This window comes from Misgurnus anguillicaudatus, chromosome 16 (assembly GCF_027580225.2).
Source record: "Misgurnus anguillicaudatus chromosome 16, ASM2758022v2, whole genome shotgun sequence".
In the NCBI taxonomy this organism is placed as follows: Eukaryota; Metazoa; Chordata; class Actinopteri; order Cypriniformes; family Cobitidae; genus Misgurnus; species Misgurnus anguillicaudatus.
In genome coordinates, this window is record NC_073352.2 from 17,364,956 (window position 1) to 17,381,199 (window position 16,244).

At 40.2% G+C, this 16,244-nt stretch overlaps 1 protein-coding gene across 13 annotated transcripts in view; it reads right to left on the reverse strand.

The window, feature by feature from the left end:
• map7d3 (MAP7 domain containing 3) overlaps positions 1-16,244 on the reverse strand; it is a 41,402-nt gene that overhangs the window by 10,065 nt on the left and 15,093 nt on the right. The window contains exons 2-11 of one of the 13 annotated variants that reach the window (XM_073854203.1): positions 13,207-13,305; positions 12,574-12,657; positions 12,324-12,484; positions 11,584-11,692; positions 10,210-10,305; positions 9,387-9,488; positions 8,064-8,159; positions 7,669-7,764; positions 4,954-5,079; positions 1,997-2,112 (exon numbers count right to left, since the gene is read on the reverse strand). In XM_073854203.1, coding sequence (XP_073710304.1) covers positions 1,997-2,112; positions 4,954-5,079; positions 7,669-7,764; positions 8,064-8,159; positions 9,387-9,488; positions 10,210-10,305; positions 11,584-11,692; positions 12,324-12,484; positions 12,574-12,657; positions 13,207-13,305 — 1,085 coding nt within the window. Of the gene's footprint in view, positions 1-1,996; positions 2,137-4,953; positions 5,080-7,668; positions 7,765-8,063; positions 8,160-9,386; positions 9,489-10,209; positions 10,306-11,583; positions 11,693-12,323; positions 12,485-12,573; positions 12,658-13,206; positions 13,306-16,244 lie in introns of all 13 variants that reach the window. The other 12 variants (XM_073854202.1, XM_073854204.1, XM_073854206.1 and 9 more) reach the window with 12 other exon arrangements.

The window sequence follows — 16,244 nt, forward strand, 5'->3', positions numbered from 1 at the left end:
TATATAAATGATGTTTGAATAAACACATAATGTTTCTACAAAGGAAGACACAGATAACAGACAGGTAATCCTGTTATGCTTATCCTAGTTTGAGATCATTATGAACTATGCACTTTATTGAACATATACACTAATCAATGGCATAAAATCCATTTTGCAATGAAGTTTTGAATTTAGGTGTACTTCAAATATAAACGTCATCCTGTCTGTGAAATACAGTCTAATGTTGCGTTTACACCAGCCGGGGTAGAGGCGAATAAAACGCTCTATTCACGCGTAGTTGGATGCTTGAACATCCATGAGTTTACTCGCTTCATGTGCGCATGAAATTCTAGTCATTCGAGACATTCACTCGAAATTCACGTCATGGGAGGGGCTTCTGCGACTCTGCTGAGACTCCACTCACTTCCTGTAATCACGTCACTACTACAGCAAGGTCCTGATTGGTTAACGCGGCGCGGAAATCCACCAAAGTTCAGATTTTTCAACACGTGCGTTTCCAGCGGCAATGCTCAATTCGCGCAGCGTGTTCCGCGCCATTCACACCGCGCCTACCACGCGTACCGCACCGCAGGATGCCTAATACGGTTGTGCCGATAGACGATAGTATCGTGTATCGACGATCTTCAGACATATCGCCAATGGCAGGCTTTCATGGCGATAGTCATGACGATAGTTGGCGAATGGTTATTATTATTATTATTATCATCATAGTTTTATATTAACACCCACAATGCATGCTTTTCCTCACATGAGGGTTTGTGGGCTTCACTTAATGCGCACGTCTTGGTCTCCTTCTACCACTAAATCCAGCACGCCGCGTCATGAGCAGCTGCCTCACGTGCACGCGCTCTCGCGTCTGTCCGAAGTCTAAACATAAACTAAAGTAGTAATCCTTATGTATTTGTTCAGTTTAATGCGTTTCATGCGAGCTGAGGCAAACTTTACTTTTTGTTTAAAATATGACCCCCTGCGTATTAGCGCCTCTCTCTCACTCTCGCGTACGTGCAGAGAGCTGCGCTCTGTCCGAAGTCAGATCACTAGGTATTAATCCTGTTTATGATATGCATTTCAAGGAGTTGTAGCAACACGTCCCTCGTGTTTAATATATGATTGTGTTTAAAATATGATCGCGTTCCGCTGGACTGATGCGTTTAAAAAGGCACCTCATGTGAGCACCACTGCTTGACGTGTAGCCCTCTCTAACAGCACTAAACAGATGCATTGAATTGTTTGTATGTGTGCGCGCGCGCGCGCGCGCGTGTGTGTGTTTGCATGCCTGTGTGCGTGCGCGCGCAGAAGGATGTTTTTACAGTTATTAATCATTGTTAGGGTTTTAATAACGCGCTCGCATTAATGGCATCAGGTTTAAGAAGGTTGCGGTCATGACGGCGTTGCTCTTGTTTTTTTTGTCCACCCATCAAGTGACTTGTTATAATGAGTAAAAAATTAACAAATAAAAAAATGAGTAAACTACTGCCCCGCCCCCCGATAATATCGTTTATCGCCAATCTCACAGGCTGACGATAGGACGATCTGAAAATAGGGCATATCGCCCAACACTAATGCCTAATCGCGTCTTTGCATTGACTTAACATGTAAATCACCTGTGCTTGCCGCCTCTACCGCGGATGGTGTAAACGCAGCATAACAATGTAGTAAGATTTCAAGCATCAAAGTTTAATATCAATTCACGTTTATTTCAATCTTTGACATGGCCTTGCTCAGTCAATATTAAAGATATCAAGGTTATATTTTCATAGGGTGGTATTTACATTATGTAGTATCATTTTATGTAGAAAACAGTAAATCACAATGACTAGCTGGTTAGTTATTGCTCGGGTTGTAGGAACAGTATGTAAGACTTTACCGTATCCAAAAACCACTTATACTGTGTGATTTATTTAATGCAGTTGTGTATTTACATTATCCCAGAAGGTTTTAAAAAAAAAACTCACTCAATTTTAAAAGTGGAAGTTAACATAAAACTTCTCACCTCTGTCATACCGGCGATAGCATCCGAAGACGCAGATGTAGACGGGCCTTTCTTTCGGTCACTGCTTCGGCTGCGCAAGGGTCCGTGGGTCGGGGGTTGCAGTGGGCTGGCAGACGCTGAACGAGGACACAGGTGAGACTCTGGTAAAGGACACAGTCAGTGGTGCACAGCCAGGGAAAAGCGGGGAAGGGAGATCACAAGCAGTCGAGTGGGTGAGCAAAGCAAAGGCAGAGAGAGAAAGAAACAGAGAAGAAGGGAATGGGGATGATAAAAGCACAAAAAAGATTGTTGCATGTTAGATTGGTCTGGATCTTGTTGATAAGCACTGATTGCCTCTGGAAGACTGAGTTTGATGGGTGGTTGGGTGCTTGTGAGACAGACAGAGAAAGAGAGACATTGCACAGGTCGGACAACACACTGGTCACCAACAACAACTTTACCATAGCAAACATTCGCCAACACCAAGCAAGCACCTTAGCCTGGATTTTATGTCAACTCCACTGAATATCATTCACTTATGCTTACATTTCCATTCACAGAGAACATGTTAAAGATAGACACGATTATAACACCATATCCAGCATCAACAAAAGCAAAATCACTGATAGAACAGAGCACAACAATCAGGTTCCAGAAGTTAAAATCCCATTTATTTTTTTTAAATTGACAAATAAGTAGTGGTTGTGATTCATTTCAATACTGATTTTTTCCATTGCTTAGAACATTGATTTTTTTAAATGTCATTAAAAATGAATGAGAAAATACTTCTAGAACCAAAGCCATTAAAAAGTGAATGATTACTGTACCAATTTACAGCACATGATGGTAATGGACATTGAAAAAAGAGATGTACTGTATAATGTGTGTTGGTGGAGGTGAACTGAGGTGAGTATGGAGGACTGTCCTTAGGAATAGGTCAGCTATGACAGTGGGATTTCTGTGCTAATCCTTACCCATTATAATTAACCCTGACGGTTATCATCATGGAAAACCTATTATTGTAATTGATCCATAAGATGCTGATTCATCCCACTCTCAATTGTAAGGGTCCAGATGCCTTTAGATTAAGTAATGCTGATACAGTCTACAATAGTAAGCAACTGTGTTATCATTAAACCCCACCAAACAACAGACAGGGATCAATTTAAGGTATTACTGGTTATCAAAGAACTGGGACTTGATATAAAGTGGTTTGTATGCTGCTGGTGTGGTCTGCAGGGATCTATGTGCTATTTTGTGTGGAAAGCTGAGGACTGAAAACAGCAGGACGCAGATTCATTCCCTCATGCACAAACACGATCTGATAATCAGATTACAAAGATCCCTCAGCAAAGCAGTGAAACACCTTGCAAATGTTTATGTGTGCATGTGTAAGAAAAGAAGAGCACAGAAAAGACTAGTAATGCATCGAAATAAAACGCTGAGCCAAAACGCAAACATGCACATTAGAATTTTAAAGAAAAACTTTCAGTTTAACTATTTTATAAAACAGTGTAGTGAATTATACCCACATTATTTATTGTCCTAAATATGTCACCATGTCGGTGCACAATGCAAACATGCAATTGAGCTTAAAGCCACAATATGTAAGACTTGTAATAAAATACACAAAAAACACACTGTGCGATATATTTAATGCAGTTGTCTACTTACATTATCCCAAAAGTTCCCAAGGATTTGCAAATAATTGTCATTTTTTTAGTGACTTAATATCCGTGCTATCCTTACCAGTTACCGGTTATAGAAATTGTAGGCAACACGAGTGCACAAATGTGGAAGTGACGTTATACAGCATCTAATACGCAGCTGTTTTGCCTTGCAGCTAATACATTACGATGGCATCAAATGTACAGGTACATCTGTGAACATAGCCAATTACATACTCCTCTTTTTCATAATGTCATTAAAGTGCACCTATTTCATTGTTAAAACTTTATTTTGTGTATTTGGTATAATACAATTGTATTCATGTGGTTTATGGTTAAAAAACACATTATTTTCCACATACCGTACATTTTTGTAGCTCCAGATTTCAATCTCTTTCTCAAATGCACAGATTTGAAAAGCTCTGTGTCCCTGATTGGCCAGCTAATCTGTACGTTGTGATTGGCCTGAATACCTCTGACATCAACCGGAAATGTGACGCTCCTTACCATGTTTGAAAGATTCGGTCACAACGCAATGCTAACAGGAGTTAACTTACAGGCTGTGAGTCCAAAGTGAGAGGAATTATGATAATGTCGGTCTTGTCCACATCACCAATCCCAGGAAGTAAACTGTTGCCTACAATCCACGTGTTTGTTGTAGTCCAAGAAAAGAGATTTATGTTGCAGATGATAATTTGCGTCATCGTTTACTCTGGGGTATGTACATTTTGCATATAGTTAACGTACTAATGCACACTTATACACTAAAGGAAATGTAAAATCGTGAATCAGACAATAGGTGCTCTTTAAGCTTCGCCTTTGTTGTTGTGTAATAGCGACCTCTAGTGGTGAAAATCCTACATATTGTGGCTTTAAAGGTATGGTTTACGCAAAAATAAAATCTTAGTCATCAGTAATTCACCCTTATGTTGTTTAAAACATGTGGGAATTTCTTCTGTGGAACACAAAAGATGATATTTTGAACAATGTTTCAGTGGTTTTGCATGCACGTAACACAGAATAGTCATAAAAGTTTGAAATGACATAAGGGTGATTAAAAGATGAAAGAGTTTTCATTTTTGGGCCATACTTTTACATTTTTGTAATATATAGCATTTGTTTGCATCCTAATTTTTAAGTGCAAGAAATAACGATGCATCTCTAGAAAAGACTGCTCTCAACTGTGTGAGTACAACTTGATTGACATCACGATACCAAACGCCAACCACGCACCCCTTCAGAGCGTCCCATATCTACACAAACGTTGAGGGTTTCGGCATGAGCGTGGCCCACTTATATTACTAAGGTTACCTTGGGCGTCGGCTCCATCGGCGGACAAGGCCGCAGCACTCTTGCTTCTAGCTAGTGAGGCCTGGGTGGGTGTGAGCAGGCGACTGAGGACACCGGTGTCCATGGGTGCAGCCAATGAACGGCGAGCTACAGTGACCGTACAGACACAGAAACAGAGCAGACAAAAAGGAAAAGAGATGGAGAGGTTGAGAAATCAAAAAACAAAGGAGGAGGAGGGGAATGACACCAATGTGATTTAAAATGCAAGAATCAACACAAAAACAGAAGAGAAAAGTGATTGTGCATCAAAAGTAAACAGTGGACGGCTGATGTAATCAGGGTGAGACTCTTAATGCTGGAAAGACAAAAAGAAAATTAGTGAGATAGGGAGGAGGTGATTGGGAACGGGACCACAGGGCAGAATATAACAGGGAGACATAAAGCCAAGACCTAAAGGAGTAACTTAAAGGGGCGGTTTTATGGACAGGGCTAATTATCCAGGGCTAGACCTTAGTTATAGTAGGACATTTAAGTAGGTTTTTTTTTACAAACAAACATTACTGGTATGCATCTTAAGACAAAACAATGGCACTGATAATTTCAGATATGTTAGTACAAGGTGTTTTTTTTTAAAATAAAAGGAATAGTTCACCCAAAAATAAAGTCATCAATGACTCACCCTCATGTCGCTCCAAACTCGTAAGACCTCCGTTCATCTTTGGAACACAGTCCAAGATGTTTTATATTTAGTCCGAGAGGTTGTTGACCCCTCATTAAAAATCTACGTATGGCACACTGTCCACGTTCAGAAAGGCAATCAAAACATCATCAAAGTAGTCCATGTGACATCAGTGGGCCAGCCAGAATATGCCGAAGCATCGAAAACAAACCCTGGTCCAAAAACAACAAAAACTACACCTTTATTCAGCATTGTCTTCTCTTCCGCGTCTGTTGTGAAGCGCATGCGCGAGACCAAAGCCACGTGACTGCAATGACACGGATGACGTGTTATGCTCAGACATGTTTGCAAAGTTTTTTTCAAACTTACAGCGTGCGTCTCCCTCAGACTGTAAACGAAGCCCGGGCACACAAAAAAAACCCAGCTTGTGCGCACCAGATAACACGTCAGCCGCGTCGTACGTCATCCGCGTCACTGCAGTCACACGACTCCAGTCCCGCGCATGCGCCCCACAACAGAAGCGGAAACAATGACGATAAAACAATGCTGAACAAAGTCATAATTATCGCTACATTCGGACCAAAATGTATTTTCGATGCTCTAACACACTCCAACTGACCCACCGATATCACATGGACTACTTTGATGATGTTTTTATTACTTTTCTTGACATAGACAGCATAACGTACGCAGATCCTCAATGAAAGGTCAACAAGCTCTCGGACCAAATACAAAACATCCCAAACCGTGTTCCAAAGACGAACGGAGGTCCCACGAGCCCGGAACAACATGAGGGGGTGAGTCACCAATGACATTATTTTCATTTTTGGGTGAACTATCCCTTTAAGGCAGCTCAAACATCCATTTTAGTCTGGGATTAGGTTAAGCCCTGTCCAGGAAACTGCCCTAATGGCTTTTATTGAGAATATCCACCAGACAATAGTCAAAGGTTTTTAAAATTACCATTTATATCAAATAAATTATGGCAAATATTACAGATCACATAAAGCATTTGACTAAAGTCTGGTGCCTACTACAGTTTTACAGAATGCAGTTTTTTGGTTAAACTCAGCCAAGATTAATACAGTTGGCATACTGCAAAACTGTGGCAGCACATGACAAAGTTTAAAATGACAGGTATTAAAAGCTATTGATGTGATGTTTGTAACCCATTTACAAACACACATGGGAAAAACAGAAAAACAAGGAAGTAAATATTTAATGTCTCTTCTGAATGATCTGTTTATCTTCTTTTCCCCTTAGGTACTGTATGGATGCACTACACATTTTCTGACTTGTGAAGTGGGTTAAGGCTGTTATTAAGAGTCATTACTGGTGATGGAGAACTGCACTTAGCAGTGTAACCGAAAGAAAATGATGGTTTCTATCTAAAGATGTCCTGCATACATGGATGTTAGGAATACAAGGAACAAGGAAGAGCTAAGTTCAGGTCACTGTTAAACCAGGCAACACTGTGAGTCTGTAATACAAGAGTCACAACAAACACACACACACAGACAGAAAATTGTCATGGTACCAGGCTGCCAAGCTCCTTTTGGCAGAGTAAACAACACAGCGTTGAACAGAAACAAAAACACATTGTATTAAGATAAAGAGCTCATTTCTGGAGAGCAGGTCAGTGAGAGTTATCTCTGTGACAGAACGAAGAGTCAACAAGGAAAGCTGAATCAGAAGCTCAAGCAGCGGCAGGCATCAACCGATGGACAGAAAGGAGTGGTTGTCCTTTTTAAATCAGCATCTCGGCAGACTGTAACATTTCTGAATGCGTGAATTTGATGCAATGTGAGTAAAACCTCAAGGCAGACACAAACATAGGAAAAAAGACTCTGCACATTTATAAACACAGGTTAGACACAAACCAATCCTGTTAACCCCCATGCCCCTCCCCTCTTATTAACACAACATCATGCTCTGCTGGTAGAGTTTGGCTAGTAACGAAACAAACATGAGCAGGGCGAGACGGTGAAGCGTGCGCATTTTGCGCTTATTAGTAAACGCGGCAGACGAGAGAAATGTCCCAGTTGGGACGTATGCACCTGATTCGTTGGCTGTGGTTTTCTCTGCTTTGGTGGCGGGCTGTGTTTTAGCCCCCACTCGTGAGAGGGAGGAGCTTCGCTTCTTCAGGATTGGGCCTATAGACAAAGTGTACAGGGCAGCATTATAAAAAAATGGAAGTAGGGCCGCCTCTATGTAGTGCCATAGAGTGTACTTGATGTACATAGTGTACTTACGCTAGGTGTTTGTTTAATTATAACAGAAAAGTCTCTATAAGCTCTCTGTGTAATTTGTATTTGCATAAATGACTGAGCTAAATTGGGCATATAGAGAGGCTCGTACCCGCTATAGGAATGATGTAATCTATATTATACATGAATGCTCAGTGAATGTATTAAAGAGGAACAGCAATTGAGGAGGGTTGGGAGTTGGGCACCTGTCTTTTCCACCTGAGGCTGCTTATGCGCTTCTTTAGAGGCCTGAGGGGCATTGCTAGGCAACCGATTCAAAGATGAACTTCTCCGCTTTGAACCTAAGGGACAAAAGAGAGCTCAACACCTGAATCAAGAACATGAGTTTTAATCGAGCCCAGAAATGATTTAAAATCTTTTGTGGCACCAAAGTAAAATAAGCACAGTGTACTGCAGGGAAGGAAACGAATGTTACTCCAACACAAACAGTGTTCGGTGTGAAACAAGTCATGGCCGACTGCTCCTGTTAGCAGAAAAGGAAACTGTGGGGAAAAACAGCACATGTGCAATAATCTGCACACTGACAGCCGATTCAAATCAACACAATGCTGAGTTTGCATTTGAATAACATTAGGAATGAACATTATTGACATGACTTGTGACTGGATGTCATTAACTCTTTCCCCGCCAGCATTTAAAAAAATGGATTCCAGCCAGAGCTAGCATTTTTTAATGAGTTTTCACAAAAGTTTAATGCTTTTTAATCTTTGTTCTCTTTGTATCACCTCTCAAATATGGGAGGTTTTTATCAAAAATACAAAATTTTGAACAAAAAGCTGATATAATGCCATTTTGTTAAGTTCTTTTATTAGAGATCAGATTCAGAACGATGATCAAAACATACACAGAGCAGGGTTTCCTGCAGCACTTTGCAGTTCGGGCGGCCCGCCTAAGCTGGTAAACCCTACCGCCTTAACTAGGTTGTCCAAAAAAAAAAAAACCTTATTAACCCTTTAGTTTCACCTCATCACCCAGCTATTCCCGTTAGAGGTATCTGTTAACAACATTTAATTAATTAATTATTTCGAATGTGTTCATTTTCTGTCATAGTTTCTTAAAAATTATGTTTCATTTGAGTGTTTTAAATAAAAATATTTTAATTTTCATCATGACGCGTACGCCCCGCCCCTTTGATTGCCCCCCCGGCCCCACCAACCCCAACACCTTAACTAAAAAATTTTTTGCGGGAAACCCTGCAGAGTATTTACTGCTTTTGGATCCGTAAATGCTATATAATTTTATAAGGTGGGTAAGAATGCCACCTAGTGAACAATAGCGGAAATATGGATTGCCGTAAAAACTCGTCCTTAGCAGGGAAGCGTTTTCTCTTAATTGACGAGATAACTCGTCAATGGCGGGTAAAGAGTAAACAACAATACAAAGTGTGTGGATGTGTCAAAGTCAATCATATGCTGAACTTTATAAGTGGCTGCTATACAATACTTTTAATTGATTGTCACAGATTCTGGATAAAGGAAAGGCGGGAGAGGGCAAGGATGGACACTTACTTTTATCGGGAGAGTTAAGGAGGGTGGCAGAGGACGAGGAGAGACGCTTGTTGATGACTGAGTCAGTCTGTTTCAAGTTCACAGTGGAGGAAGAGCGCTTGTCTATAGGGAAGGGCAACATACACACACACAAACAGACAGGGGGTGGAATTAGTGTTATTTGGAGCAGACAGGGTTTGTAGGTGCTAAGCAGTGGTTAATTCCAATATAGGCTGGTTTGTCTATATTTTAGGGATAGGGTAACAGCTTAGTATTTAATGGAAGTACTTTTTTACTTATTATGAAGCAAAATAATATCATTGCAATGAAAAACAACATCCAACCCTTTGATCACAGCAATATAAACAATACCTAACAAATGTTAACTTTTGAAATGTTATTTATAAAAATGACATCAGCATCATCAGCATTGTGTAACTGACTATTCTAACCAGCAGACAACAGTAGTGAGTCCATTCAAGAAAGGCAGACATTACACAGTTAGTAAACATTCAAAAAGATCCACTACATTTGAATGTACAGCAAGTGAACAAATACATTGACTACTAGTGAATGTCAGCCATCAGTCAAATCAACATGCATTCCAGGGTAGGCACTTCGGAAAGAACAGTGTGTGTTACAAAAGTCCGTGCCCTGTGGGAACTTTAAGTGCAAGTGGGGAAAATTATTACGTTATCAAAGACTGAGAAAGTCGATAAGAAACAGCCAGTAAAGCCCCAGAAGGTTTGTGTCACAGCACCAGTCAGATTAGTGCTTATATGGGTGAATGTAAGAGTGGACAGTTTGTGCCAAGTCACGCTGTGGGCAGGCAAACGGTATAAACCTTGTGACGTCTGACTCCTGGGCGGCTTGGAGACTGGAGAGGCAGGGGAGATTACTATAGCAACCGGGGAAGAGGCGGAGCCACTGTCAGCCTGTCCTGTGGGAGGGGCAGGGAAAACAGGTCGCTGTCGAAAACTGACTCTGCATCTCTCCATACAATGAGAGAGAGATTGTAGGAAAGGTAGGAAAATCACAGCTGACAAAAGTCCTTTTCACACATACAGTCTATACTGGTAAAGAATTAGTCAATTTTCTTAAAAAAAAAATTCAGATAATTTACTCACCACCATGTCATCCAAAATGTTGATGTCTTTCTTTGTTCAGTAGAGAACAAATTATGTTTTTTGAGGAAAACATTCCAGGATTTTTCTCATTTTAATGGACTTTAATGGACCCCAATACTTTACCGTTTAATGTAGTTTAAAATTGCAGTTTCAAAGGACTCTAAACGATCTCAAACAATGCATGAGGGTCTTATCTAGCGAAATGATTGTCATTTCTGGCAAGAAAAATAAAAAATATGCACTTTTAAACAACAACTTCTCGTCTTCCTCTGGTCCTGTGACGTGCCAGCGCGACCTAACTTAATACGTCATCACGTCATGAGGTCATGGATGACGTATCAAAACTATGCCCCCAGTGTTTACAAGTGTGGAGAAAGAGGACCGTTCCAACGTTGTTGTATGTCAACTGATACTAATTAATGTCTTTGTGTCAGTTTATTGTTTAAAATGGTCCGCAAATGTGCGTTTCATATTTGCAACACGTAACCTTTCCACAGCATTACGCAATTACATGAGGTCGCGCTGGCTCGTCACACAGCGGGAGGAAGACGAGAAGTTGTTGTTTAAAAGTTCAGATTTTTTATTTTTCTTGCCAAAAATGACTATCTTTCACTAGATAAGACCCTTATGTCTCTTTGGGATCGTTTAGAGTCCTTTGAAGCTGCGTTGAAACTGCAATTTTAAACTGAATTAGAACGGTTAAGTGTTGGGGTCAATTAAAGTCCATTAAAGTGAGAAAAATCCTGGCAGGTTTTCCTCAACATAATTTCTTCTTGACTGAACAAAGAAAGACAAACATTTTGGATGACATGGTGGTGAGTAAATTATCTGGATTTTTTTAAGAAAATGCACTAATCCTTTAACAGATCATGTGTGAACAGAACCTTTCTAGTAAATCAGTGCTGCCTATTTACCAGTAAGAAAGGTTGTAAGATTACCAGTAATTTACTAATAAGCGCTATGTGTGAACGCAGAATAAAGATTACCGGCATTAGAACGGATGATGTCAGAGTGCCCTGACAGCTTCGGGGCCAATCATAACGTTTCTATACAGATGACAGTACAGGTACTTTTAGGACAAGCAGTCATACCGTTTTTGTTGTCAGAATCTGAGAGTCCACCCCAGGACCATCTCTTCTGTCTCTGCTCTACTCGCTGGCTACGTTCCAGGGTACGTCTCATCACTGCCACATAGTGCTCCTACACACACACACACGCACGCTTTGTTAGACAAATAAAGCATTTTACATCATGTCTGAGCTGTGTGGCAGTGGAGCGTGGTGAAGGTGTGGGTGTAAACAAAAACCCAGTCCATGATTCCATGCAGATACTGAACAGATCACACGACACCTGCTGTGTCATTACTAAAGAAAAAAAATCTTTGAATCAAGTTTCCCAAAACACAGTGTTATTTATGCTTTTGATGTGATTTACATTCGCACCGTCATGCTTCTCTTTATGGTCACGACAGACTGTAAAAACTTTCTTTAATAATCCTTCATGAAAATGCTAACATTTTATGTTTAATAATATTATTTTATCTTAGACGACAGCTGCTTATGTATTTAGAAAAGCAGCTCAAGTTTAGATGAATAAGCTTTTTGCTGAAACTTATTGTAAAACAATGGTTCTTATGCTTAAAAACATTTCCAGAAAAGATCTGTCTAGGATAAACACAAAACATGTGACTACTGAATTGTTTAGCATGCCTTTAAACTATTATACTCATTGTGTACGGGATCATACAGTCCTTTAGGAAAAGCCTCTTTGACATTTTAATAATGCAGTGGGAGGTTCATGTACATTCATCTGCGGTAGATCACAGCGTTACCTTTTCCTCCTCTAATTTCTGTTTCCTCTTCTCCTCCACAGCAGATCTCCTCTGTTCCTCCTTTCTTCGCTGCTCCTCCAGCTTCTTCAGTTTCTCCTCCATCTGTCGCTCCACCTGCAGCCGAGACTTGCGCTCTCGCTCAAGGAGCTGGGACTTTTGGGCAGCTAAAGAGGTCACATAGGGTCATTTCCACCATATGTGTTATTGTATAATAATACAACGGTGTGTGGTGTTGTTGTTTAGTCTTTTTCAGCTTGTTTCTTGTCCTGCTCTTCTCTTCTCTCTTTGGCCACTCTGATTTTGTCGTCTATTTTCAGGGCTGCACCATCAATGACTGACAACAAAAACACACAGTATTGCGTCACACCACTAGCGTATCAGGTGAAATCTGAACACTTCCTGGGTTTCAAAAAAGCTCTTGGCCGATTGCGCTAGCATCTGATACACTGATAATCCTCTTCCATGGTATTGCATGAGGCTCAGGTTACAGATTTTGCTATGATCCCAGCACACCTGATATAGTAACAATGAGTCATGTTTTTGAGGACACAGTAAAGGAAGTGCCTTACTGCCTGAGGTGGTCATGTGACAATACACTATCCACATAACCAAACAATGGTAAGACTGCAGAAATTTCTTTGTCAATTGACAATACAGGAGTTAATAAAGAATGAAATTTGGATCTAAGAAAATGAAGGATAAACACGATTTCATGCTATTAAACCTTTCAAATCAGTAATAAAGCTGATTTCCAACTTTTTTAGTTTAAATACTATTTGGTGTGTCTCATCAAATAGACGACTTAAACTTTTATTTTGATTTAATGTGTATTACCAAATTAAAAAAATAGAGAAGGTTAAAAGACAGAAAGACTATATGTTACCTGGTCTGGCCTGGCTCTTCACGTTGGCTGGAGCTGTAGGGGTTGGGCTGTTCCCTGCCTGGCTGCGCCGCTCCTCTGCCTGCGCCTGTGCAGCCGCAGCTGGAAATGCCACAAAAATGCACACGGATCAATAACAAGTAGTACTATGACTGTAAGAAACATGCACAAAACCAGTATAAAGCATAGTTTCATTTCAAAGACGCCCCAATGCAGGATTGCTTGATCCTTTGGATTTAACTTCCAGCACAATGTTAGTATGTTCAGCACATTGCTGACCTCCTGCCTGGGCACACTAAGATTTCATTATATACATATTATTGAGAAAGAGCAACAAAATAATAATCCTGTTGTACTCATACCATTTAATAAAAAACTTTAAAATGCTCTTCATCAGTTCTGAAGCCTTTAGGAGAGTAGCGGAAGGGTAAAGGAAGGATATGGAAAAAAAGAGATCAACAAGTTTATGTGCCTTTGTAAAAGATTTTCCCTCCACAAAGTGTCTATGTAGGAGGATCAGAGAGGCTGTTTGCTAAGGAAGCATGTGATGTCTGAAAACCAAAATCCTGCTGAGGGATCATTAGCTGATAAGAGGGCAACACTGTGCCAAACATTGTATTTGGCTGAGAAAACAAACCTCTCTAGCTGTAGCTTTAGCTTAAACCCGCTGATGCCCATTGGAAAAAAAGTAACAATTTCTCCTTGTAATTTTGTGACCCACTATAGGATTGCAAGCCCATGCCCCTGCTAGTACTTTATTGTAAATGCCCATAAAAACTGAAACACAGCACAAAATTATGATGGAAAAAGGATCCACCGGAAATCTGACAGCAGTAAAACCGTGGAGGTTATCTGTTGGTGGAAACTTACATCACTAACATAAAGAGCTCAAAAGCTGACCGAGCTTAAAAATCATATCTAGTCAGCACTGAATAAGCTACAAAAGTATTAAAACTGTGAAAAGACTGAATAAATAAAGTAGGGATGCACGATATATCGGCCGACATATCGTTATCGGCCGATAACTGCTTCTTTTTTATCGGTTATCGGTCTGATAGCAAAATTAGGCCGATAAATGAAAGCCGATAAATGATGGATTATTTTGGTTTGTTGAACCACTTCACTTGCTCATTGCTGGCCATGCGAAGTTTTGATTGGTGCTTTCTGTGACATAGCACAAAGATGACACGTGTTGCGGGCTTAAGAAGAGTATGCTAGTCTAGCACAAAGACAAGATGTCCGCGGTCTGGGAGTTTTTCATTGTGAAAATAATATGAATATTTATCGGCCTATATATAAATATAAAGAGTTATCGGCCAAAATTTCCATATCGGTGCATCCTTAAAATAAAGCATTAATGGATATGTTTTTTATGGGCTGATTGGCCACAAGCTATGAAACAGAACAAAAGCTCTGTTCCAATGAATGCCAAGATCAGGAATTAAGTGATAGAAATTCAACCGGCAATTGAACTACGGTTGTCTGTGTATCGCAACAAACGGCCAAGTAGCTTGCTTTATTATATATTCATATGCAAACTGTATTGAAGTAAATGTAGAAAACTCTTTCAAGATTCCTCTTTTACAAAGATTGAAGTCAACTGAATAGCTTTGGTTTATCCACTACTTTGCGTTAATCCCTGGAGCACTAAAGTGTTGACAGGCTTGTGTTGCTAGCTAAAAATCTGAATATTTTTATTCAGTCTTTTTTGTCCAACGCAAACCTAGAAGTAATACCAAGCTTATGTTCCTAGGGATGGATTCTTGTAATTTCCCTATGACATTTAAGATTCGCTGGACCCAGAAGCGGTTCAGAGATTTGCTCTTGTTACTCAGGACATCAAACTTAACAAGTGGATTGTTCTCAAGCATACCATCTTGCTAGGGAAAATTATTATAATAGCACCAGCATTTTTATACACCATTTTCCAATGTATTACTTCTTAATACATCTGACTACATCTGCATATGCAAGATATTTAAGGAATGTTGTAATATAGGCTTCTGGAGCCTTTGGCACTTGATTAGTTTACTGAATGAAACACGTAATTCGCACATACACAATAATTGGATTTTGAACATTTGATAAAAAAGGCTCAGTAAACTGTTGGATAGATGCAATGCACTTTGTGCTGATCACTTAAAATATCTATTTGCTGTGTTTTAACATTTATGAACTTCCATGATTGTGGAGCAGGATCCCGGTGACTTTAAAGGTGCCATTTGTAATAATTGAGGTAAAAGATTTTTAAAAATTAGCTACACGCATCAAAAGAATGAGAAGAAATAAGGGCAAAGATGTCATTAAAAAAATGACAAGGTATAGTGCTGCAGAAATATCAATCTGAATTAGCATGCTAAATTACTAGCTACAGCCCGACTGGTGTTGTAATACCAGTTTCGACCATGGGAGGCGGTATGCGGGCCATGCACATAACCGCCAGGCAAACTGCAATACACGAATGAGTCGCATGTGTGGGAGTACAGCCCTCTACTACTACCGCTGCGTCCGAAAACTAAGGCAGCTGATTTGTTGACTTAAGAGGCATAAAGGCAGCTCAGAGAAATGCAATTCGGACAGCCATGGATTCGGACATGCCTTGATGCCTTCCTGACTTGCAATAGGGTTTTCGGACGTATTTCAGTTCAGGGAAGAGAGCGGAAGAATGGCTAAAGCAAGAGACATTTACCACTAACGTTACCACAACCATTTGCTGCAGGGAACAACGCGCTCGGAATCACAAATAAAATATGATAAATAAAGGAACCGAACCAGAGTAAATACTGGCAATGCTTTTCATCGCTGGAGACAACTAATGGACATGAAAGAAATGAGGTTCGACTCCGAAATGACAACATTTCTTTTCGATTGGTAAGTAAGATGCTGTTAGTATTTCGCTAGAAGTTCACTTATAATAGGCATTGCGATAACCTATGCTCAGCTTGTACATGAACTACGTCTTTGTGCAGTAAATGTGGCTCCATCTGAAAGCAGCTGATGGCGATTCACTTTTAATCAAGAAACCGCCTTCACTGACGAGA